At 41.1% G+C, this 27,164-nt stretch overlaps 2 protein-coding genes and 1 pseudogene across 5 annotated transcripts in view; 2 read left to right on the top strand and 1 right to left on the bottom strand.

Annotated features, from left to right (window-relative positions):
• Positions 1–27,164, bottom strand: part of MED12L (mediator complex subunit 12L) — an 837,051-nt gene that overhangs the window by 197,092 nt on the left and 612,795 nt on the right. For all 3 annotated transcript variants that reach the window (XM_082251515.1, XM_082251517.1, XM_082251516.1), the window contains exons 19-20: positions 11,195–11,338; positions 4,602–4,765 (exon numbers count right to left, since the gene is read on the bottom strand). In XM_082251515.1, the coding sequence (XP_082107641.1) occupies positions 4,602–4,765; positions 11,195–11,338 (308 nt within the window). The remainder of the gene's footprint in view (positions 1–4,601; positions 4,766–11,194; positions 11,339–27,164) is intronic.
• Positions 11,266–27,164, top strand: part of LOC309551077 (P2Y purinoceptor 12-like) — a 90,848-nt gene continuing 74,949 nt past the window's right edge. Inside the window, exon 1 of the mRNA XM_082251522.1 lies at positions 11,266–11,418. The gene's annotated coding sequence lies outside the window, so the exon portion shown is untranslated. The remainder of the gene's footprint in view (positions 11,419–27,164) is intronic.
• On the top strand, positions 23,459–25,248 carry LOC309550139 (small nuclear ribonucleoprotein F-like; annotated as a pseudogene). Its single transcript has 2 exons — positions 23,459–23,652; positions 25,143–25,248. The product of its transcript is annotated as a small nuclear ribonucleoprotein F-like (transcript).

Here is a 27,164-nt window from a genome sequence, read left to right as displayed (position 1 = left end):
AAAAAAAAAACAATATTTTTTACTTTCTGCTATAAACATATTAAAATAAAAATGTAAAAAATCTAATTTATTCATCAATTTAGGTCAATATGTATTCTGCTACATGTTTTTGGTAAAAAAAAAAAATCCCAAAAAGTGTATATTGATTGGTTTGCACAAAAGTTAACGCATACAAACTATGGGATAGATTTATGGACTTTTTATTTCATTTTTAATTTTTTTTTTACTTTTAACGGTGGCGATTAGCAATTTTTAGTGGAACTGCGACATTGCGACGGACAAATCTAGCACTAAGTGACACTTTTTGGGGACCGGTGACACCAATACAGTGATCAGTGCTAAAAAAATGTACTGTCACTGTATAAATGACACTGGCAAGGAAGGGATTAACATCAGGGGCCATCAAAGGCTTAAGTGTGTCCCTAGGGGGTGTTTTCCAACTGTGGGGAAAATGGAGGCACTAGAGGAAAACAGAGATTTGTGTTTCTGCTTAGCAGAAACACAAGATCTCCATTTTCCTATGTGACAGAATGGCGGTCTGCCTTGTTTACATAGGCAGACCGCCGTTCTGCCTTTCCTTGAAACGATCGGCAGGTCCCGGCGGCCACTGTAGCCGCCAGACCTGCTGATTGGCTCCTGCTGTGATTGGATGAAAAAGTGCCTTTCCGTGGGGCACCCATTGAAGGGGGGGGGGCTTGGAACCCCGGTGGGGGACCCCAGAAGAAGAGGTTTGGGGCCGCTATGTGCCATGGCACAGAGCAGGTAAGTATAGGCATGTTTGTTGTATATATATATATATTTTTTTTTTAAAGGAACGTTTACAATCACTTTAAAGCTAAATTAAAGTTTTAAATTAAAAACTTCTGAGCAGACGGGCTCTTCTGCAATAAATCTACCAGCCTGCTTGCAGTCTGCTTTAGAAATTACCCTGAGCTGCACATGCATATGTGTAGGAGTGACATCACCATATGCTGGCCAATAAAGATAGCCGCATTCTGGCACCCGGAGGAAGCCATGTAGAAGATGCAGGCACCAGCAAGGAACGTTGAACTGTTGAAGGAGAGATAATATTGTGGACTTTAGTTCCCCTTTAACTCCTAGTCTGTCCACACATTTGCGTATTAATGTGCACATCAGAACGTGTGAAAATGCATGTGCAATCAATGGCAATATTATTGATAGAAACTGTTCACATCTGTGCGCTGTGATGCAGTGCATTTTTGATCCCAGTTTCATGCATTTGTAAGGCCATAGAAGTCAATAAAAAATGATGCATTTTGCATGCGTTTTCAACCCTCTGGGTACAGTCCACTACCCTGGAAATTTGCCATGTGCTCACACATAGCACAGCAAGATCCCTGCAGGAGAGCAATACTTTGATGCACAAATGCAGATGAAGGAGGTTAGCAGTCTTCCCCTTGCTCTACAATCCTATCTACCACATCTACAAGGATAGGGAGAGAAGGTCAAAATCAGCAGTCTGCACAACCGAGCAATACCCACTCCTCCAGACTGGCAGCACCCATCAAGGCATTTTGATATTTGCAGAACTCTTCCCAAGATTTATCCCACTGCTTGCAAAAGGGTTGAGGGCTCGTGGATGGAGTGGTGCTGTAATGCTTTCAGGAAGCCGTGTACTCTGCTGGCCCCTCCCATCAACCACAGAATGTTTTCTTTTTTTTATTGCATTAGCATTTTAATGAGGAAGGGGGGGAAGGGGCAGGAAAGGCAAAATATAAGCAGATTCTGTTTCAGTTTTAAGTACAAAGATTACCAACTTACTGCACAAAAGGTCACAGTAGGTTCAACTTTTGTCAACTAAATACAGGAAAATACACAATGGGGTTGATTTACTAAAAGTGGAGATTGCAAAATCGGGTGCAGATGTTCATAGCAGGCAATCAGCTTTTTTGTCAAAGCCTAATTGAACAAGCTGAAGTTAGAAGCTGATTGGCTACCATGCACAATTGCACCAGATTTTGCACTCTCCAGTTTTAGTAAACCAACCCCAATTTGCTTCATCATTTTTCTGGGCTGTTTTTCTATCACAAGACACATCTTATGTGTATTATTATTGACAAGGGATAAAAGTAAACTCAGCCCCACTAGGTTTCCTATATTACCTATACAAAGTTGCTACAGAAAGGAGGTTTTGGTTCAGTACCGTGAGAATAAAATAAGGAAATGCATTTCCTTATTGTGAGATTGTAGACAACGACCATTCCGGCATCTTTGGTTTGTTTTGTTTATTTGATAATGGGATGGGAGAAGGGAATGAGTGGGATACTCCTCTGGCTCAACTAGGTATAACTGGGACACTTTGCAGAAAAATGCCTGTTAGCGCTGTCTTGACGCCAGCTGAATGCCGACCAACGCTTGCTGGCGCTTGAAAAATAGTTAGCTCAAAACTCCTGTAAACAGCTCCCTCCAGCCCTTCACTGACTGAGGTAGCTCTTTGTAACTGCTTGTGCTGCTGCAACTCTCAACACTCTACACTTTAACTCTTTAGGGTCCAACTGCTGGCGCCCCTTTACACTTCAGGGTCCTCTCACTAGGCACCCCCTCTGAACTTCAGGGTGCTCTGACTAGGCACCCCCTCTACACTTCAGGGTCAACACTGGCACCCCCTTTTACCGCTATCTGGCTCCTGGATCCCTTGGACCTTCACCGGAGTGGTCCCCTCTGCTAGGCAGACCCTCAGGGGCACTTTACAGTACTCACGAACTGGGAATGCTTTCGTGAAACTGGACTCCCTCTGCTCTGCTGGTCCTCAGCACCCCGGATCCTCTCTACAGCTCAGCTCACTCTGTCCCGTCGGGCAAGCCGCCCAGAACACCCGATCCTGCTGACAGGAGTATAGACAGCCGTATTCTCCCTCCTGGGACTCTGCTTCCCACCAAAGACGCTGCGTCATGAACTCCCCTCAAACTTATATCCACTCCCAGATACAGGCCTGAATGTGCCACTGATTGGGTTTCTTCCTCTGCCCAATGAGAACCATTCTCATGGAGCCAGAGGGGAGACTCCCCAGTCTTAATAGCAACACCTGGGAGACATGACAGCCCAGCTGAAAATCATGGCACTGCTGTTAGGCAGGCAAGGCCCACTATACTTTGCCTAGCACCTACCTTGTAGGGTGCTAAACATTCTACCTGCAACTTAGACATGATTTGAATGCAGGCAAACACATTCTTTCTTATGAAGCTGTTCGTGTATGTGTGCTTTCATACATCCTGCTTAGTAAGCACATAAAACAGACATAAGCCAATGTAAAGATGCTCCATGTGTGTTTTTGTGCACTTCTTAGAAAGGGAGTTATAAAAAATGGTGCAAAAAGAGGGTTTTCTAAATAGAGTAAACATATCTGAAAAAAGTGCATTGGTACACGATGGAGTTGATTTACTAAAACTGGAGAGTGCAAAATCTGGTTCAGCTGTGCATGGTAGCCAACCAGCTTCTAACTTAAAGGAGAAGTTTGGGAATCCTTTTTTTTTTTTTTTTTAGAAATAATAAAAATAGGTGAATGCAGCATCAATCTGATGCTGCACCTATCCCCCGCCAGCTCTAAGACTGAGAACTGAGCGATCAAAGACTGCTGATCACTCGGTTCTCAGTGATTCATGAGCAGAGAGCTGGTGACTGCCAGTCACTAGCTTTCTGTTCTGCCCCCTCTCCCTCCCTCACGCTCACTGGAGCATTGGGCTGTGGAGGGAGTGGGAGAGGCTGGCTCAGGCTCTTAGCGGATTGCTAAAAGGTTGAGCCAGCTGCTAGTATAGGGATCTGAGTGGATCCTGATCATATGATTGAGATCTTTCTCCAGCCTGGACCGGCTCTGTGACGTCAGCTGAAAGTGGGCTTCAGCCCGCTGTTTGCTGAAAAGCAGGTTACAGGAGTGCAGAACAAACTTTGGCTTTGGCTTTACTTCTCCTTTCAGCTTGATCAATTAAAGGATAAGCTCCCCTTTGGGAACATTTTAGATGTTCCACCTGTTTTTAGGGTTGAACATGTAACATGTTCCCGCTCCTGCAGCCACTGCCACTGTCACCATTAAAAAAACTGCCTGCTCAGCTGTGTCATTTATACACAGAGTTCTGCAAATAGGAAACTACAAGTACCCACAACCTTTGCAGCTGTCGGCTTGTAGTTCTCAATTAACTACTATAGCCCTGTTTAGCGCTCTGGTAGTTCATTCTCTCTTCCTGTCAATGTGTATCTGCCTGCCCTTATGAGCAGACAAATACACTGACAAGTCTGCAGGAGTCCTTCATGGCACTTGCGATCTGCTGTTTGCAGGTACAATGCTTTACAGACTCCAAGTAAATTAAATAAAAAAATGCACATTTGTTTACCTGCAAAAAAATGTGTATTTATTATTATTATTTTTTTTTTTTTAAGGTGAACATATCCTTTAAGCTTTAACAAAAAAAACCTGGAAGCCAATTGGTTTCTTTGCAGAGCTGCACCAGATTTTGCACTGTTTCGTTTTAGGTAGATCAACCACAATATGAATATATTTCTCTACATTTTCAGTGGTTGGGTTAGGGGGCTTTTGAAAACAATATAAACAAACAAGCAAGAAAGGAAATGATTGCGATACAAACCCTTCAAAAACTTGTGCTGTCTGTTCATAATTTAAAATTAGGCAGGCGTGGTATCGTCTTAGCACCGCTACAATGTACAGACACAAGCGCGTTGTGTAACTTCCTGCAAGGTTTGATGATTTCAACAGCAATTCTGCTTCCACTACACTCAGTTCATTTAGTAGCTGAAAAACATGAGACAAATTGATTTTAGATTAAGTTTGAGAACGTGAACATTACATGGGCAGCATTGTGTAACTGCAACTATGCTGTGTGCAGACTATTTTTATGGGCTGGTATGTGGAAGTGTGACTTTTTACCAAGTGCCAGCAAGCATCACAAAAGTGGGGCACACTAGGGGAAAGGGTATACATACCTCCCAACTTTTTGAGATATAACGAGGGATGTCTATTAGCAAAAGTGTGTAGGTATACATAGGGCACACCAACTGCCACGCCCCCTTAAAGTATTATATAATAAATAATTATACATAAAAAAATTTAGTTGAACCAACTAGTGCTTTTTTCCCACTAGTTTTCCTTAATACTGGCTTTTGAAATGTACAAATACAGCAATTTAGAAATTGGATGAAAGCTTTAGCACTGGGAAACACTTTTTAATAGATAAATAGGGCCATGCAGTCATGTTGGAACAGGAAAGGGCCATCCCCAAACTATTCCTACAAAAGAGGGAGCATGAAATTGTCAAAAATATCTTGGTAAGCTGATGCCTTAAAAGTTCCCTTCACTGGAACTAAGGGGCCAAGCCCAACCCCTGAAAAACAACCCCACACCATAATCCCACCTTCACCAAATGATTTGGACCAGTGCATAAAGCAAGATCCATAAAGACATGGATAAGTGAGTTTGGGGTGGAAGAACTTGACTGGCCTGCACAGAGTCCGGCCCTCAACCCGATAGAACACCTTTAGGATGAATTAGAGCGAAGGCTGCAAACCAGGCCTTCTCGTTTAACATCAGTGCCTGACCTCACACATGTGCTTCTGGGAGAATGGTCAAACGTTCCCATAGACACTCCTGAACCTTATGGACAGCCTTCCTTGGGGAGTTGAAGTTGTTATAGCTGCAAAGGGTGGGCCAACCCAATATTAAACCCTACGGACAAAGACTGGGATGCCATTAGAGTTCATGTGCGTGTAAAGGCAGGTGTCCCAATACTGTTGGTAATATAGTGTATATAGTTAAGATCAAAATGAGGGACACATGGGGAGGAAAGAGGGACAGAGGGACTTTGTTCTAAATCAGAAACAGTCCCTCAAAATCAGTCACAGTTGGGAGCTATAGGAATATTTGTATGTAGCTTCAGGTGTGCTCAGCTTGTTATGTGCCACATTCATATGAAGCAAACACTTCACTGACGTTCTTATGTGGACTGAGTTGTATCTGATTGTGTGCCTAGGGACACTCAGTGTAGTGAGCATGTGTCAAACATCCCCTTAGCTGTTTTACAAACTCAAGATGGCAAAGAACTCGATGTGTGTTTATTTTTAGGGATTTTCTCATTTTCTTTTCTTGGGTCGGGACAATCCAGCTCCAACAGGACCTTTTTCAATATGGAGGATTAACTACCCACTTACCGCCTCATGTAGCCGACTTATTACAGGCAAACATAATGCCCCCATTTTCAGGTTCAGTAAAGCTAAAAACCACATCACAGATATCTTCCTATCTCAGGACTCATCTCTTTATGGCTACAGAGCTGACTTCAAGAAAATTACACTTACGAGAGACCTCTAATACATGGTAGCTCCAGTCACTACCCCAAAGGATTCCACTGCACACTGAGACCCATGAGACAACCAGGCACAAGGCTATATGGTGTCACACCAGAGGGAAAACCCATTTTTGTTCCCCCTTAAATTAACTTTTAATGTGTTTTTTTACTGAAATGTTGTGCTTCCTAGACCATTGCGGTAATGACCTGTGACATAAAAAATTGAAACTATCAATATTTTATTCTCTAGGATGTCTGCTTTTAGAAAATATATAATGTTTTTGGGTTTTATGTAATCTTCAGACCTACAGTGATTATTTTTAAACGCGTGCAAAAAAACACAAAAATGGCTCCGGCTGTGAAAGTGTTAAAGGATAAGTTTACCTTCGGGAACATGCTACATGTTCCACCCATAAGCTTTGTTAGTTAAAAAAAAAAAACTGACTCCTAATTTTTTTTACAGGCTCCTAGATTCCAAGCAACTTTGCCAAGCCCTAACTTAACATAATTTATAGTACATTTAACTAGATTTGACTGCTGAATTATTAATACGGTACTAAAAACTTCAAATAACTCCCTGTTTATGTACACATGAATAATTCACCAGTTAAGCGAAAGCACACTATGATTAAACAAATAAAGTTTATTTTAAAAGAAAATTTAAGGCTGTCAATCGATACTACATATGGTTTCAGGTTTGTTGTTTCCATAAACATTTTAAATTACTACTAAGGAATTGAAACCAATCTATAAATATTAGTAGGGAGAAACCCTAAAGACATAAGGCATCCCTTAGAGTCTCATTTGCACCTTATGCGGTCGAACGCATATGCAAGAAAAATGATTGTATTTCAATGAGCCTATCTTGCACCATTGCAGTGCTTTCACAAGTGGTCTAAAAATACAGCATGCTTTATTTTTTTTACACCAGAATGCACATAAATGCACCACCAGAATGCACATAAATGCACCACCAGAATGCACATAAATGCACCACAAATGCATGTAAATGAAACCCAGTCAAAAACCCTTGGAGTATTGGTTGTGTAATATGAAAGAAAAAGTGGACATTGCTAAATATAGTACTTTTATTAGACAAATCCCTTTTGATGTATTCACAAGCATACTCCAAAAAGTGAGCATGGGAAAAGGTTAGAAAATCTGGAGAGTTTCCAATGTTGCCTGTGTCCCAGTTGAAGTAATTTATTTAAGGCAAGTGGCATGATCTTTGAAAGATTTGGTTATCTATGGTGATGGTAATATCTGACAGCAATAAGTGGTGCAGAAGAGGGCTGAGACATAGTAAAAGGAAGGGATGTTGAAGTTTATTTAATCCCAAGAACAAACATTTTATATAATTAAGTTTACCAAGCCTTAGATGTGGGCACTGAATTTGTTTTCTTTTTTTCCAGGCTTATCTTTCCTTGCCAGTAACATCATGTCCTGTCTTAGACTGACAACGCATACGCTCTGTATTATATCTTTGAAATATTGTTATCCTAGGACAGAATGTGTGTTTGGACTACAGCAGCCCCCCCCCCCCCCCACACTCTTCTTCCTCATAACTTAGATGTTCTGTAGTTTACTGAGATAAACAGGAAAGGGCTGATAACACTGCTTAGATTTCAGTGCCACAAAAAATTGGGAGCTTACTGGATTTCTGGTTTTCTTTTAAATAACTAGAACAAAACCCTTGCAATTATATATTTAAAGAGGAAGTAAAGGCAAAACTTAACCACTTAAGCCCCGGAAGATTTTACCCCCTTCCTGACCAGGGCCTATTTTGCGATTCGGCACTGCGTGACTTTAACGGACAATTGCGGGGTCGTGCGACGCTGTACCTAAACGAATTTAACGTCCTTTTTTTCCCCACAAACAGAGCTTTCTTTTGGTGGTATTTGATCACCTGTGCGATTTTTTCTTTATGCGCTAAAACAAAAAAAGAGCGTCAATTTTGCAAAAATAACAATATTTTCCACATTTTTTTTTATATGAAATTCCCATAAAAAAATGTAAAAATCAAAATTTTTTAACATTTTAGGCCAATTTGTTTTCTGCTACATATGTTTGGTAAAAAAAATCGCAAAAAGCATATTTTGATTTGTTTGCGCAAAAGTTATTGCGTATACTAACTAAGGGAAAATTTTTTGTCATTTTTGTTGTTTTTTTTTTTTTAACGAGTAATGGCGGCGATCTGCGATTTTTTTGCGGGACTGCGACATTGCGCCGGAAAGATCGGACCCTTGACTGACATTTTTGACACTTTTGGGGTTACCAGTGACATTACTACAGTAATCAGTGCTATACATATGCACTGTTGCTGTAAAAATGACCCTGGCAGTGAAGGGGTTTTGAGAGGGAGGGGTTAAGTGTGTCCCTAGGGGTGTGATTCTAACTGTGATTGGATGTGGCTACAGGTGTAAGAACAGAGATCAACCGTCCTACATAGCAGAACCGTATGATCTGCATTCTTAAACAGGGAAGAATGACAGGCGGCTTTGTTTACATTAGCCGCCTGCCTTTCTCCCGGTGTAACGGACAATCGGGTCCGCCGGGCCTAGAGCCTTACAGGCTAGCGACGTAGCCCTATGTCGCTTTGCCTGTGAGGGGCTGACCGCCGCAGTAAATAGTCATGCAGCAGTCGGCAAGTGGTTAACTAACTCTAAACTTACTCTCAGCCAAATTCTAAGCCTAATCTATCTAGCCCTGTGAATAAAAAATACTTACCTGCAGCTGCTCTGGTTCGGTTCCACACTGAGCTGCCAGCAGCGACTTCTGTGTGTGGGAATGTTTAGGAAAGGCAGCCGACAATGGAAGCCCCATAGTAACTCTACGGGAGACATCACTTCCCAGGCATTTTTCAGTGATTGCTGGCCTTCTCCTGTACACAGAGGGTGCCACTGAAGACCAGACCAGAGTGGCTACAGAACAGGTAAGTATAGCGATCTTTTCTTTACATGGTTAGATAGATTAGGCTTACAATGAGGCTGAGAGTAGGTTTAGAAACACAACCTTTAAAGATTAAATACTTCCAGTGCTCTATATATGACAATGGACAATTGAAAAGTACAAATGTAAAATTAATCAAAGTCCATGGGTCCACATTCCAGAGGAGAAGAGCAATTAGGGTGTGAGTCAGCAGGAAACCACATATACACCAGAAGCTCCAAACCAAGGATATGGGGATCCATTCAAGAGCATGCAAAAAGAACTTGACAAAGGAGGTGGGGCCTCGGAAACCCGATTTGGCATGCCTAGCTTTTTACCAAAAACCTGTCACAATCCGCTGGTTCTTGGCGAGAGTGAGGAGAGAAACATTGCTGGTTTTTCATCTGTGACCGGTTCCCTGTCTGTGCCCTACAGCTATGACCAGTCCGTCCAAACTGCGGAGAGCTGTGCCTGCATTACCACGCTGACTAGTGGAGTAGTTTACAGGTTACTTACTACTACATAATAAAGTGTTGCCTGTTAACTCATACTCACCTGGCGCCCTGCTCTTGTTCTGTTTGAGAGTAGGTTTAGAGTTAGATTTGCCTTTACTTCCACTTTAACACACCAAAGGGGAGTGAATAAAACAAATTCATTGTTAATCTGATTTAACGTCTATGTGTTAACACTATGCATAATGTAAAAGGCCCCTAATTGTTTTGGTGCCCTCCTGCTGTGCAGTTACACCTAATTACCAAAAGTATTGGGACAACAGCCTTTACACACACATGAACTTTAATGGCATCCCAGTCTTAGTCCGTAGGGTTCAATATTGAGTTGGCCCACCCTTTGCAGCTATAACAGCTTTAACTCTTCTTGGAAGACAGTCCACAAGGTTTAGAAGTGTGTCTATGGGAATGTTTGACCATTCTTCCAGAAGCGCATTTGTGAGGTCAGGCACTGATGTTGGAGAGAAAGTCTGGCTTGCAGTTTCCACTCTAATTCATTCCAAAGGTGTTCTATCAGGTTGAGGTCAGGACTCTGTGCAGGCCAGTCAAGGTCCACCACCCCTAACTCACTCATCTATGTCTTTATGGATCTTTGTGCACTGGTCCAAATCATTTGGTGGAGGGGGGATTATGGTGTGGGGTTGTTTTTCGGAGGTTGGACTTGGCCCCTTAGTTCCAGTGAAGGGAAATCTTTGAGCGTTAGCATACCAAGACATTTTGGACAATTTCATGCTCCCAACTTTATGGGAACAGTTTTGGGTTGGCCCTTCCTGTTCCAACATGACTGCGCACCAGTGGACAAAGCAAGGTACATCAAGACATCAGTAGTTTGACTCAGTAGTTTGTATGGCCCCCACATGCTTGGATGCATTTATGACAATGTCAGGGCATGCTCCTAATGAGACGATGGATGGTGTCCTGGGGTATTTCCTCCCAGATCTGGACCAGGGCATCACCTAAAATGAGCCGTTCACTGCACATAATTGGCATGTCTTAATAGAAGGTCACATCTAGTTGCAACTTTCACAACATTATTAGTCTTAGGACTACTTTATTAAATTAACCAAAGGATGCATTTGCCATCTGCTGATCATTATTTCATTAAAGTAAAACTCCCAAGGCCATAACAAATTTGTAAAAGGCATATTGTATGCTTTGATGAGCATGTATAATTGTTTTACCAGAATCCAATAAAATTAACAGGTCCATTAGCAGCAGCCAGATAGCCTAAAGTTTCCACGCCTGTGCACGATATCTAAAAGAACACAAGGTGCTATTTGCATGGGAGAACAATAAGATTAATGTCTGGCTCCAGGCACAGTCTGTTTAAGTAAGACAAACTCCAGTGCTAGCCTACTATTATTTACTGCCTTAGAACAATCCTGTTTTCTAGTACCTCCATTCATCCAAGAACAACATTAACTTCAGAGAATGCTTAGGTACCTGTACAGCAAAATCAATGAGACCATTGATGTTCAGAGCAGGCTCCATTAAATCAAGTATAAGTTGGACATGGTGAGCCAGAGGAAGGTGGTAAGACGTTCCTGAAGCGAAGCTTGTAATTTGTTCCAGCACATTGCAGGATATCTGGGGACACAACCAGCAGAAGCATCATTTCTCAACAATATGTAATTATCATACACAATAGAAGCTCACACTGTGCACACGTAAGTACATTTCATTCTCCATAATTAAGGATATGTTTTACTTATCATCACTTAGACATAAGGCAGTAATTCAAGGATTTGTTTAGGTTCCCTAAAAATTCATATCTCTAGATGTTCCTATCATACGTTATGTAAGATTAATTCATATATATTGCATTATAGTCACAAATGTTGCAATGTCATTATTGCGCTGTATAATTCTTTAAGTATGACGTAAGTCAAACATTTTCTTTTCATTTTTTTTTTTTTATTTTAATAGATTGAGTGGGATTAGAACCCCTGTCAGGTTTTAATTACTGTTTGTGTCTATGTTAGGGAGTTTGCCCTGTTGATTGGTATCTCCAAGAGTGAAAGAAAATCCCAAATGTTAAATTGTCATCAATACAGGCATTGATAGGAAATCTTCTGGTAACCCTGGTGACAACCAAGATTTCCCATATTTTAGAGAAATTTCCTCTCACTTCCTGTTATAGCAATGGGACAGGAAGTTAAGGGAAAATCCTCCTAATGGGAAACAGATGACCAAAAAAAAAAAAAAAACTGTCAGGGATTATAACCCTCTCTTACTCTATCCAAAATGAAAACACCTTTTGGATTTAGTTCTACTTTAATAGCAGTAATGTTTAATAAAGTCTTCTATCCATGAAGCCAGATATGAGCTACATGATTTTTTTGTAGATATAACTGGGATAGTCGCTGGGTTGGTTACCGATTGTCCAGCATGCCAGAGAAACCCTGAGGGTGATTTGGAATCATTCTGATACCACTTTAACAAAGGAAGATCCTTTCACAGTACATATAGTGCAGGAAATTGTAAGGCGATAGATACCACATCTAGTTAAACAATCACCTGGTAGATTCCTGACATTTAATGAATATTCTGTCTTTGTATGACCAGCTTAAGGGTGCCAAACAATGAAAGATATTCAAAAATTATCATCATAAAAGTAAATGTAAGGGTTAATAGGATATTTCCCAGCATGCTCTACTATATATCAGCTCCCAATTTCCTGTAGGGAATGTCTACCTGTACATGCATCTATTTATTGTTAGGGAATATTAGCCCTAAGGTCGAATTTTCGGTGCAGTGAGATACCAAATAGACTACTAGTGGTAACAAATTAGATATCTTTACATTTGAACTTGTACTTCATTAGTGCTGTACACAAACTAAAATCAGTCATATTGTCTAATCATTACGTTAACTACACAAAAATAAAAGTAAAGCTAGTATGTTTAAACAGTAGTTATATGTGTGTGTATAAAAATATAGCTCAGAATAGTTCATTCAAATTCTGTTTCAGAAAAGGTTTCCCTTTAGACACAAGAATTTATTGACAATTGGGCAGGATTTACTAAGACTGGAGAGTGCAAAATCTGGCACAGTTCTGCATAGAAACCAATCAGCTTCCTGGTTTTATTGCCAAAGCTTAATTGAACAAGCTGAAGTTAGAATCTGATTGGCTACCATGCACAGCTCCACCAGATTCTGATTGCTCCAGTTTTAGCAAATCTCCCCCATGGAGTATATTATATTGACAACTGGTAAGAATTAAGTTTATAACTGTAGGAAAAAAAGTTACATTTTGCTACTATATTTAGAGACATACAAATGCATGTTAATATGAACAGTTAATAAATATTGCTCATATACAGGGAAGACCAAGCATTAGGAAATCATACAGAAAAGGAAACATATATGAACAACATGTACTGTACAAAAAATATAGTCAATGGCACACAGAGCACTGTTATAAATTCTGTATTTAATTAACAGGATAAAAACTTCAGCATTAACAAAAAATGACCATGTAGATCATCTATATGATTATCTAATGTTTATATTAATAAAATACGTTTTAACTTGTTGATAAAACAACTTAAAGAACTGTTTATAATTTAATGAAGAAAATATTCTGATCAGTTTATATTCCCAAACCAAACACTTGTTGATTTTATCCACTTTAACACCAGAGGATTTTGCTGTTTTACGTCCAGGCCACTTTTTGTGATTCGTCGCTGTGCGAATTTAACTGACAATTGCGCGGTCGCGCGACGCCGTACCCAAACGAAATTTACATCTTTTTTTTCCCACAAACAGAGCTTTCTTTGGGTGGTATTTGATCACCTGTGTGATTTTTACTTTTTGCGGGATAAACAAAAAAAGAGCGTTTATTTTGAAAAAATAACAATATTTTTAACATTTTTTTTATATGAAATTCCCTCCCAAAAAATTAAAAAATCAAATTTTTTTTTAATTTTTGGCCAATTTGTTTTCTGCTACCTATGTTTGGTAAAAAAATCACAATAAGCGTATTTTGATTGGTTTGCGCAAAAGTTATTGCGTTTACTAACTAAGGGAAAGATTTCTGTCATTTTTGGTGTTTTTTTTAATGCGTAATGACGGCGATCTGCGATTTTTTTTGCGGGACTGCGACATTGCGGCAGACAGATCAGACCCTTGACTGACATTTTTGACACTTTTGGGGGTACCAGTGACATTTCTACAGTAATCAGTGCTATAAATATGCACTGTTACTGTAAAAATGACACTGGCAGGGAAGGGGTTAATTTTATTGGAGAGGGAGGGGTTAATGTATGCCTGGTGCTTACTAACGTGTGTGGGGGGAGGTGACTGAGTGACTCAAGGACAGATCGCATGTTCAGCTATGCTGAACACTGCAATCTGTCACTCCTTGTCACTTAGGAGATCCGCCCGCTTGTGTAAAACTCCAAACTAGATTCCCCGACGATCGGGGAAGAGCAGCGGCGATCGCCGCCGCTCCTCCCCTGGCCCGACTCCCGCTATGACTGAAAACAGCGGGAGCGCGCCTACAGGGAGAGGAGTCCAGCCACGTAGGTCTACGTCGCTGGACGGAATCGTGCCACTTTGCCGCAGTACAGTCCCAGTGACTGGTCGTCAAGTGGTTAAAGTAGATTGATAGACCACTCTGATATTTTGGGAATAAAATTATAATAAAAAAGTTTAGAACCAATACTCGATACATCAGGGTGAACCAAGAGTAATAATATTTAAGATTTTTATAGTTTCAAGAGATACGTGGGTACAAACGGTGAGACCTTTACCTTTATCTGTGGTACATACAAACACCCAGAGTAAGGCCGGCCAACGAGGTTTGAATCGATTTGAACTGTTAATGGGCAGGCTAAATGTACCAAGTTGATGGATCAATCAACAGTCTGCTGCATTCTCTCGCGATTATTGCTAGCAGCTGCTATAGCCACTAGCAATAATCACTATCATCTCCCGGCAGGGACGGCTTCCCACACTAAGAGAAGACAACTGCTGATCCCCCCCCCCCCCGTCAACACTGTCTGTGTTGATGGGGGAATCATGTGAATTTCTTTCCTGCAACCCGTGGTTGCAGGAAAGACATTGCATCGTGTATGGCCAGCCTAAAGCTGGCCATATGGTGGGAAATGGTGTGTAAGTGTCAAAAGAGATTAGGTGTTTACCTGGTGCTACTGTTAGGAGAGAGATGAATGTTAACCACTTCCGGACCGCCTGCCGCCAATTTACTATGCCAGGGCGGCCCTCCTGCGTGAAACAATGTTGGTCGCGCCTCCAGCTTGGGGGCGAGCACGCGCTGTCGCCGGCATGCTCCTGCCCCCATTTGGCAGCGGGGACTCTGATGCACGGGGCAGGCGGCTCCGATTGATGCCTGACACCCGCGATTGTTCCCCGATGAGAGAGAAGGATGGTCAGCTGTTGTACACACAGCTGACCGTTCTTCTCTCTGGAATGATTACAGAGCACCTGTGATCCTTCTATATAGAAACACATGGCTCTGTGATCATTTCACAAGCCCAAACCCCATACAGTTAGAAGCACGCCCCTAGGTACACATTTAACCCCTTGATCACCCACTATATTAACCCCTTCCCTGCCAGTGTCATTAGTACAGTAACAGTGCATATTTTCAGCACTGATTACTGTAGTAATGTCACTGGTCCCCCCAAAAGTGTCAAAAATGTCAGTTAGGGGTCCGATCTGTCCACCGCAAAGTCACAGTTCCGTTAAAAATCACAGATTGCCGAAATTACTAGCAATAAAAAAAAAAAAACAATAAAAAGGACATAAATCTTTCCCGTAGTTAGTAGACGCTATAACTTTTGTGCAAACCAATCAAAATACGCTTATTGAGATTTTTTATTACCAAAAATATGTAGCAGAAAACAAATTGGCCTAAAATGTTAAAAAATTTTGATTTTTATATTTTTTTTTTGGAAATGTTATATAGCAGAAAGTGAAAATATATTTTTTTTCAGAATTGTTTATAGCGCAGAAAATAAAAATCACAGAGGTAATCAAATACCACCAAAAGAAAGCTCTATTTGTGGGGAAAAAAGGACATCAATTTTATTCGGGTACAGCGTCGCACGACTGTGCAATTGTCCATTAAACAAACACAGTGCCGAATCGCAAAATATGGCCATGTCATTAAGGGGGAAAATCTTCCGGTCCAGAAGTGATTAAATATTGTCAGTAAAGCTGTCAGTAAAGCTAATTAAGAGTGCAGTGTTGATTAGGTGCAAGGATTTGCCCAATCAGGGCACAGAACACAGTCAGAGCCATGATTGGACAAAGTCATGATGACTTTGCATAATTATTATTAACCACTTAAGCCCCGGAAGATTTTACCCCCATTCCGACCAGGGGGTATTTTGCGATTCGGCACTGCATGACTTTAACGGACAATTGCGCGGTCGTGCGACTCTGTACCTAAACGAATTTGGCGTCCTTTTTTTCCCACAAACAGAGCTTTCTTTTGGTGGTATTTGATCACCTGTGCGATTTTTTGATCACGCGCTATAAACAAAAAAAGAGCGTCAATTTTGCAAAAATAGCAATATTTTTCACATTTTTTTATATGAAATTCCCCAAAAAAAAAATTAAAAAATCAAAATTTTTTTACTTTTTCGGCCAATTTGTTTTATGCTACCTATGTTTGGTAAAAAAAATCGCAAAAAGCGTATTTTGATTGGTTTGCGCAAAAGTTATTGCGTTTACTAACAAAGGGAAAGATTTCTGTCATTTTTGTTGTTTTTTTTTTTTAACGTGTAATGGCGGCGATCTGCGATTTTTTTTGCGGTACTGCGACATTGGGGCGGACAGATCGGACCCTTGACTGACATTTTTGACACTTTTGGGGTTACCAGTGACATTTCTACAGTAATCAGTGCTATATATATGCACTGTTACTGTAAAAATACACTGGTAGTGAAGGGGTTAACTTTATTTGGGAGGGAGGGGCTGTGTGTATCCCTAGGGGCGTGCTTTCTACTGTGATTGGCTGGGGCTTGAGCTGTATGGACACTGATCAACGGATCTACATACTAGATCCGAGTGATCAGTATCCTAACAGCAAGGAGAATGACAGGTGGCTTGTGACCGGCTCGGGTCCGCCGGTCACACGCGCGGGGGGGTCCGTGACCACGCGGGAGCGGGAGCGCGCCTCCGGGGGCGCGCGCTCGCTCCCTAGACCCTCACAAGCTAGTGACGTAGCCCTACGTCACTTTGCCTGTGAGGGGCTGACTGCCGACGTAGATCGGCGTTAGGCAGTCGGCAAGTGGTTAAGTGCTAATAGTCCTAACCCACACTAAAAAAGGTTCTTTCCACAGGAACCTTTTGCAGTGTGTTGTTGGATTGGAGATAGATAGAGCAGAGTTCTGTTTGCTACTAGCAAGTTAGTGTGCTATTGTGACTCCAAGTGTAGAGTGTCAGTGTAGTGTTAGTTTAGTCTGAGTACAGTGTACAGTGTGAGTATAGTGTAGTGTAGTGTGAGTATAGTGTAGTATGTCAGTGTAGTGTGAGTATAGTGTGTGAGTATAATGTAGTGTGAGTGTACAGCATTACATAACATTTAGTGGTGTATACAGTGCTCTTTTTTTTTACATTTTGGCGCTGTGTTTTTTTTTTTTTTTTTTCCTGTGCCTGCCCCCTTTTTAAATTTGGCACCTGCAGTTTTTTAGACTGTGACGCTGTTGTTCCCCCTTTTTATTTTTTTATAGTTTTTACATTTCTGTCAGTGGCAGTCCTCAATTTAAAGTGCTTCAAACACCACTTTTCATGAAGTAAAGTGCATACAATTACACATTTCCCAATATCTACTAAATTTGGAAATTAATCCCTCCCTCCCCCCCCCCATCATGTCTGGGAGGCCAACAAGGAGAGGCAGACATTCTCATGCCACTATAAGGGGCCAGCAGCGCCTGTGTCCACAGGCAAAGGTGGATGTTGTCTGTCTTCAGGCAGGGCATGTTTTTCTCTGTTTAGTGATGTTGCCTGTGCTATCCAGCCACAGCATGCACAGAAGGGGGTGGACTGGCTTGCTGAACCATCTTTTATCTTCTCATCCTCTATCACCCAAGCTGAGACTAGTACCCAGTCCACCGCAGCTGCCAGAGCGGCTTATTCTGCCTCCTTGTCCACAGCTACTCCTGCCATAGTCCCAGCATCATGCACGGAGGAGTCAGCTGAATTTTTAAACACAGCATCATCCTCTTGCTTCTTAATGAGGCACAGGCATTACTTGAGCCTACAGAGAGGGGAGAACACCGATAAACAACAAATTAGCAGTCATGTCCCCCACGCCGCAGCATATTGCCAAGTTGGTTCCAGTGATGATGAGGATAGGGGGGATGATGATAATGAAATCACTGATGTGACTTGGGTGCCGGATAGAGCAGAGGAGGAAAGTGAGGGGGTGGTACAACCCCAATGGGGCAGGATGTCCTCCAGAGGACCCATCATGAATCAGTAGAAAGCAGCCACCATATTCCATCAGATTGTGGAGCTGTTGTCCCCTGGCCCACTTCCCACAGATCAGCTGTGTGGGCCTTTTTTAGCGCATGTGCAGCTGATTGCACTGTTGCCATTTGCAATCTCTGCCGCAAGCAGATCATGTGTGGCAAAAACACCAGCCACTTGGGTACCACATACTTGCAAAGGCATTTAACCTCCCACCACTCTGCCCGTTGGCAAGAGCACCTGAAAGCCACACAAAAGGGACCATTCTTCTCCTCTTCACACCTCACCTTTTATGTCTACCCGCAACTATAACGTATGACCTCCCAGCAGCCTCCACTGACAGGGATTATGGTATTGCAACACGTCTGCCAGCAGCACACAACCAACTATAGAGTATAGCAGACAAATTTCTCTGCCCGTGCTGCTGCATTGAAAAAAAATATACATTCCTTGTCATCCACATGCCCAGCATTTAAATTCCAGCTTGTTCAAATTGCTGGCTTTAAAACTCCTGCCTTTCCATCTGGTGGATTCTGCAACCATCCGTGAATTTGCAGAATGTTCTGTACCACAATGGCAGGTTCCCAGTGACTATTTTTATGCATGTAAGGCCATTCCAGCTCTGTAGCATTACGTGGAAGGCAATGTTATGGCAAAGTAGCAGCAAGGTCCACCTTACTGCTGACACGTGTTTCAGCAAGCATGGTCAGGGATGATATATTTTGTTCACAGCACACTGGGTAATGTGGTTGCTACTAGGAAGGATTCAGGGCAGGGCTCAGTGCTGAAGCTTGTTTTGCCTCCAGGTCTCCATACAGCTTGTGGTGGTGATGCGAGATCTGTCTGCTCCACTCCCTCCTCCTCCTCCATGTCCTCCTCTGCTGAATTGTCCTAGGAACTACCAGTACCCCCTAAGCATTCAAGGGGCTATTCAATGAGTCAGGCTCAAAGATGGCATGCAGTGCTTCTGCTGGTCTGTCTAGGAGACAGGAGCCACACCGGAGCAGAAATTCTTTCAGCTCTGCAGGGGCAGGCCCAGAAGTTTGAGACAGGAATGGTGGTGTGTGACAATGGCAATAACCTTCTGTCTGCCCTTCAACAGGGAAAGTTGACACATATGCCATGCCTGCCACATGTCCTCAATTTGGCGATTCAGTGTTTCTTAAACAGGTACCCAAGATCTTCTAAGGCAGGCCAAAAGAGTCCGCATGGTAAGAGGGGATGACACCGCTCAGGCCAATCAAAGTCCACAATCCAAGAGTAGGTGCTGAACTTTGGCTCACCACCGGAAGAAACGTATGAGAAGAAAATGGTCGCACACCACCACGGGATCCTATGAAGAAAAATTCCTTTATTCACTTGAATGGTACAAGGTACAGCAGGGTAGGACAATAGACGCGTTTCACTTGAATGCTACATGCTTGTTCACTACAAAGTGTGTAATGAGAGGCCAATATTTAAATGCTCACCCGAAGGTGAACACCCCTGTTCAATTAGCCTCTTAATTACTTCAAACCTGACACCTATCTGCGTGCATAAAAACAAAAGTAGATTTGACAGAAAGTAAATATAAGTTAAAAAAAAAAAAAGTAATCAATAATGCTTATATAAATAGTTGTGCATAAAAATAAGAATATTAAAGAAAAAAGAAAGAAAAAAGCAAAAAAATTAAAAGAAGGCAGACATATGTAAGAAAAAAACATATATCCAAGATTAGGTGCACATATAAACGCACACACACATAAAGTGAAAAAATACAAAAAATATATTTATATACATGTGCACATATCCTTCAACATAGATGCGAAATCACCATCCTGAATTGCAAAGAAGTTGAAAGAAAAAAACAACAACACAGAAATACACTATGTGACATTGTGTTGCAAAAGATAAAAAGAGACATAAATATAGCATACATTTTTATCACCTGAAAAAATCAATATTATATAAATCAATCGTTATGCAAACAAATTTTACAATAAAAACATCATGTATAATAATTTAAAAATATATATGCATGGACGACGTACCATTAAATCTAATCCGACCCTTATTTAATAAGCAACAATGAATGTATGCAAACCTGGGACTATCCATAAACTGAAAAAAGCATAAAAAACCCTAACTAATTAAGTAGAATTAAAGCACGGGGAGAAGGAGGGGACTAAAGGGGGCTTTATGATATGGTTAATTCATATACTAATAATAAAGTACATAAAATTAAATCTTTCTATAATTGCAATACCACATATGTAGTGTACATGATCACCTGTCGTATTTGTCACGTACAATACATAGGACACACTATTCGAAGATTAAGGGGCCGTTTCTATGAACACCTGTACAAATCTACTAGTGTAGCCCGACATTTCAGAGACCACCACGGGGGAGACACATCAGCAGTAGGTTTATAGGTTATAGAAAAAATTCACTTGCCAAAAAGAGGAGGGGGTGTCTTCAAATTGTTATGCAGACGTGAGGTTTTCTGGATTTTTTTTATTTAAAACCAGATTTCCCCACTGTCTATTAGATTGAATGGTACGTCATCCATGTGTATTAAATGCATATATATTTTTAATGGTTATTCATGATGTTTTTATTGTAAAACTTGTTTGCATAACGATAGTTTTATATAGTATTGGTTTTTCCAGGTGATAAAAATGTATGGTATATTTATGTCTCTTTTAATCTTTCACAACACAATGTCACATATGGTTATAGTGTATTTTTGTATTGCTGTTTTTTTTTCTTTCAACTTCTTTGCAATTCAGGATGGTGATTTTGCATCTATGTTGAAGGATATGTGGACATGTATGTATATGTATATATATATATATATATATATATATATATATATATCTACATATATATTTTTTGTATTTTTTTCACTTCATGTGTTATATGTGCACATAATCCTGGATATATGTTTTTTTCATACGCATTTCTGCATTTTTCCGTTTTTTTTGCTTTTTTCTTTCTTTTTTCTTTATTAATCTTATTTTTATGCACAATTATATAGGCATTATTGATTACTTTTCTAACTTGTACCATTGAAATGAATAAAGACATTTTTCTTCATTGGATACCATGGTGGTGTGCAACCATTTTCTTCTTATACAAAAGAGTCCGTAGCCATTTCAGATGGTCATACACAGCCAGGGTTCGAATAGCTTAAATTCAGCAGGAATTCTACCTGCCTGTAAATTGCCTGATTTGTGACATGCCCACCAGGTGGTACTCAACTTTGTCAATGCTGCAGTGGCTGCAGCAGAAGACCATCAAGGAGTACCTGTGTGAATATGGCACAATGACAGGCTCAGGGTGCTTGGCATTTTCCCCCCTACACCAATGGCTACTGATAAAGGATGCACTGTCCTGTCATTATTTGAGGAGGTGACAAGAATGGTGAGCCGTGACAATGCATGCATCAGTGACACTATCTCTCTTGTGTTCCTGCTTGAACATACTCTGTGTGGCATTATGGACAGGGAACTCAAGGCAGAGCAGCGGGAGGAAGAGAAGGACTTCCTTTCCTCTCAAGGCCCGATTTATGCAGACATCATTCTTGCAATGTGACAAGAGGAGAAGGAGGAGGAGTAGGAGAAGGATTCTGGCAGTTTTGGAGGCATTGAAGTAGAGGAAGACATACAGTATCTCACAAAAGTGAGTACATCCCTCACATTTTTGTCAATATTTTATTATATCTTTTCATGTGACAACACTGAAGAAATTACATTTTGCTACAATGTAAAGTAGTGAGTGTACAGCTTGTATAACAGTGTACATCTCCTGTCCCCTCAAAATAACTCAACACACAGCCATTAATGTCTAAACGGCTGGCAACAAAAGTGAGTACACCCCTAAGTGAACATGTCCAAATTGGGCTCAATTAGCCATTTTCCCTCCCCGGTGTCATGTGACTCTTTAGTGTTACAAGGTCCCAGGTGTGAATGGGGAGCAGGTGTGTTAAGTTTGGTGTTATCGCTCTCACTCTCTCATACTGGTCACTGGAAGTACAACATGGCACCTCATGGCAAAGAACTCTCTGAGGATCTGAAAAAAGTAATTATTGCTCTACATAAAGATGGCCTAGGCTTTAAGAAAATTGCCAAGACCCTGAAACTGAGCTGCAGCACGGTGGCCAAGACCATACAGCGGTTAAACAGGACAGGTTCCACTTAGAACAGGCCTCGCCATGGTCGAGCAAAGAAGTTGAGTACATGTGCTCAGCATCATATCCAGAGGTTTCCTTTAGGAAATAGACGTATGAGTGCTGCCAGCATTTCTGCAGATGTTGAAGGGGTGGGGGGTCAGCCTCTCAGTGCCCAAACCATATGCCGCACACTGCATCAAATTGGCATGCATGGCTGTCGTCCTAGAAGGAAGCCTCTTCTAAAGATGATGCATAAGCAAGCCCACAAATAGTTTGTTGAAGACAAGCAGACTAAGGACATGGATTACTGGAACCATGTCCTGTGGTCTGATGAGACCAAGGTAAACTTATTTGGTTCAGATGGTGTCAAGCGTGTGTGGCGGCAACCAGGTGGGAGTACAAAGACAAGTGTGTCTTACCTACAGTCAAGCATGGTGATGGGTGTGTCATGGTCCGACACTGGGGAGCTACAGTTTATTGAGGAAACCATGAATGCTAGCATGTACTGTGACATACTGAAGCAAAACATGATCGCCTCCCTTTGGAGACTGGTTCACAGGGCAGTATTCCAACATGATAACAACCTCAAACATACCTCCAAAACGACTACTGCCTTGCTAAAGAAGCTGAGGGTAAAGTTGATGGACTGGTTAAGCATGTCTCCAGACCTAAACACTATTGAGCATCTGTGGGGCAGCCTCAAATGGAAGGTGGAGGAGCCCAAGGTTTCTAACATCCACCAGCTCCGTGATGTTGTCATGGAGGAGTGGAAGAGGACTCCAGTGGAAACCTGTGAAGCTCTGGTGAACTCCAAGCCCAAGAGGGTTAAGGCAGTGCTAGAAAATAATGGTGGCCACACAAAATATTGACACTTTAGGCCCAATTTCAATATTTTTACTTAGGGGTGTACTCACTTTTGTTGCCAGCGGTTTAGACATTGATGGCTGTGTGCTGAGGTATTTTGAGGGGACAGCTAATTTACACTGTTATACAAGCTGTGCACTCACTACTTTACATTGTAGCAAAGTATCATTTCTTCAGTGTTGTCACATGAAAAGATATAATAAAATATTTACAAAAATGTGAGGGGTGTACTCACTTTTGTGAGATACTGTATGTCAAACTTGAGTTTGCCACTAAACCCATAACCATTTCTTAATGGCCTTACTGGTAAACCAGTAATGGTGAAACGTCAGTGGCATATGGAATACAAAGGATACCTGGTCTCTGTGGATGGCTACATGAACATGTAGCTCGCCAATACAGAAGAGTATATTGATGGGGCATTGTCTGGAGAAGTTCTAATAAGGTGTACTGTGCCTTAAAAAAGTATTTATACCCCTTGAAATTTTCCTCATTTTGTCATGTTGCAACCAAAATTATAAATGCATTTTATTAGGATTTTGTATGATAGACCAACACAAAGTGGCACATAATTGTGAAGTGAAACGAAAATGATAAATTGTTTTTAACATTTTTTACAAATAAATATCTGAAAAGTGTGGCATGCCTTTGTATTCAGCCCCCTTTATTTTGATATCCCTAACTAAAATTCACTGGAACCAATTGCCTTTAGAAGTCACCTCATTAATAAATAGAGTCTACATTTGTTATAATTTAATCTCAGTATAAATACAGCTGTTCTGTGAAGCCCTCAGAGGTTGTTAAAGAACCTTAATGAACAAACAGCATCATGAAGGCCAAGGAACACACCAGACAGGTCAGGGATAAAGTTGTGGAGAAGTTTAAGCAGGGTTAGGTTAAAAACAAATATCCCAAGCTTGGAACATCTCACGGAGCACTGTTCAATCCATCATCCAAAAATGGAAAGTTTATGGCACAACTGCAAACCTATCAAGACACGGCCCTCTACATTAACTAGCAGGCAAGGCAAGGAGAGCAATAATCAGAGAAGCAGTCAAGAGGCCCATGGTAACTCTGGAGGAGCTGCAGAGATTTGCAGCCAAGGTGGGAGAATCTGTCCACAGGACAACTATAAGTCGTGCACTCCACAAATCTGGACTTATGGAAGAGTAGCAGGAAGAAAGCCATTATTGAAAGAAAGCCATAAGAAGTCCTGTTTGCAAGAAGCCATGTGGGGGACACAGCAAACATGTGGAAGAAGGTGCTCTGGTCAGATGAGACCAAAATTTAACTTTTTGGCCCAAAAGAAAAATGCTATGTGTGGTGGAAAACTAACATTGCACATCACCCTGAACACACCATACAGGGCAATCTTAGAAGAAAACCTGTTAGAGTCTGCAACAGACTTGAGACTGGGGCGGAGGTTCACCTTCCAGCAGGACAACAACCCTAAAAATACAGCCAGAGCTACAATGGAATGGTTTAGATCAAATAATATTCATGTGTTAGAATGGCCCTGCTAAAGTCCAGACCTAAATCTAATTAAGAATGTGTGACAAGACTTGAAAATGGCTGCTCTCCATCCAATCTGAGCTATTTTGCAAAGAAGAATGGGCAAAAATGTCACTCTCTAGATGTGCAAAGCTGGTAGAGAAATACCCAAAAAGACTTGCAGCTGTAATTGCAGCGAAAGGTGGTTATACAAAGTATTGACTCAGGGGGGCTGAATACAAATGAACACCACACATTTCATATATTGATTTGTAAAACAATTTCAAAACCATTTATAATTTTTCTTCCACTTCACAATTTTGTGCCATTTTGTGCCACTTTGTGTTGGTCTACCACGTACAATCCTAATAAAAAACACTTACGTTTTTGGTTGTAACATGAAAAAATATGGAAAATGCCAAGGGGTGTGAATACTTTTTCAAGGCACTGTAATAATATATTGTATATACGAGGAATAGAAGAAGAGGAAGAAGATGGCGAGATGAGAAAAAAAAGCAGTTTCCAAATTAGTTTTGTAAATTTATTTTGAAACTTCTCTTTTGAGGTTATTGTTTTCAAGAGTACGTCTATAGGGTTACGATGAGAAGGCACCACCAACACCCAAACCCCAATTTTTCAGCCCTCGTTACTTCTATCCAAAGTCTGCGAAAGAGTTACAACCATTGATAGTAACGTTTGTCATATTATGTGCACAAATGCTCAGAGTTAACCACTTCAATACAGGGCACTTTCACCCCCTTCCTGCCCAGACCAATTTTCAGCTTTCTGTGCTCTCACACTTTGAATGACAATTACTCATTAGTCATGCAACACTGTACTCACACAAAATTTTTATAATTTCTTCAAACAAATAGAGCTTTCTTTTGGTGGTATTTAATCACCACTGGGTTTTTTATTTTTTGCGATATAAGTATAAAATGAGCGACAATTTTGAATAAAAAAAACTTTTCTTTAGCTTCTACTGTAAAATGTTGCAAATAAGTAATTTGTATTCATAAGATTTGGCCAAAATGTATATTGCTATATATCTTTGGTAAAAATTAGAGGATATTTTTTAGTCTGTGTGAAAGTTATAGAGTCTGCAAGCTATGATGCCAGTCATTGAAAATTGATCACACCTAATCACACCTGATGTACTGACGGCCTATTTAAATTCTTGAGGCCCTGAAATGTCAGGACAGTACAAATACCCCCCAAATCACCCCTTTTTTGGAAAGTAGACAGTCCAAGGTATTTGGCAAGATGCATGATGAGTTTTTTGAAGTTGTCATTTTTTCCCACAATTCTTGGGAAAATGAAGAAATTATTATTTTTTTCTACACAAAATTGTCATAATAACAAGTTATCTCACACACACAGTATATGCATACTTGCAATTACACCCCAAAATACATTCTTCCACTACCATATACCACATGTGTGAGCCTTTTACACAGCCTGGCCACATAGAGAGGTCCAACATGTGGGGAGCACCATCAGATGTTCTAGGAGCATAAATTACACATATAATTTCTTGACGACCTATTACATTTTTTGAAGCCCTGGAGCAAAAGGACAATTGAATTACCCACAAAATGACCCCATTTTGAAAAACAAACACACATCTCTTAACATTCTACGAGGAGGTGAGCTGTGAGCTAGATAGGGGCAGACCAGTGGATGTGGTGTACTTGGATTTCGCTAAGGCGTTCGATACAGTTCCCCATAAGCGCTTAATTTATAAAATAAGGTCTGCAGGTATCGACGGCAGGGTTTGCTCTTGGATACGGAACTGGCTAAAAGGGCGTGTCCAAAGGGAATAAACAGCGCATACTCAGACTGGTCTGAGGTAGTAAGCGGGGTCCCCCAAGGCTCAGTCCTAGGACCAACCTTGTTCAATTTATTCATAAACAGCATTGAGGACGGGATCTGTAGTTCAATATCAGTTTTTGCAGATGACACAAAATTAGGCAGGGCAATAACAGCACAGCATGAAGCAGATATCCTACAGAATGACCTGGACAAAATAACGGAGTGGGCAACGACTTGGCAAATGAGGTTTAACGTGGAGAAGTGTAAGGTTCTGCACTTGGGGACTAGCAACATAAAAGCACAATACACGTTAGGAGGGGAACCCCTGGGAGAATCAAAAATGGAGAAGGATCTGGGAGTATTGGTGGATGATAGACTAGGCAACAGCATGCAATGTCAAGCGGCAGCTGCCAAAGCCAGCAGAATATTAGCATGCAGAAAGAAAGGGATGTATTCCAGAGATAAGACTATAATCCTTCCACTTTATAAAACTCTGGTCCGACCGCATCTGGAGTATGCTGTCCAGTTCTGGTCACCAGTCCTCAGAAGGGATGTGTTGGAGCTGGAGAGGGTCCAGAGAAGGGCAACTAAACTAATTAGGGGATTGGAGGACCTTGATTATGAGGAGCATCTGCAATCGCTTGATTTATTCTC

The sequence above is a fragment of the Pelophylax lessonae genome (assembly GCF_965119305.1).
Source record: "Pelophylax lessonae genome assembly, chromosome: 3".
Lineage (NCBI taxonomy): Eukaryota > Metazoa > Chordata > Amphibia > Anura > Ranidae > Pelophylax > Pelophylax lessonae.
This window is presented reverse-complemented; position numbering and strand designations above follow the sequence as displayed.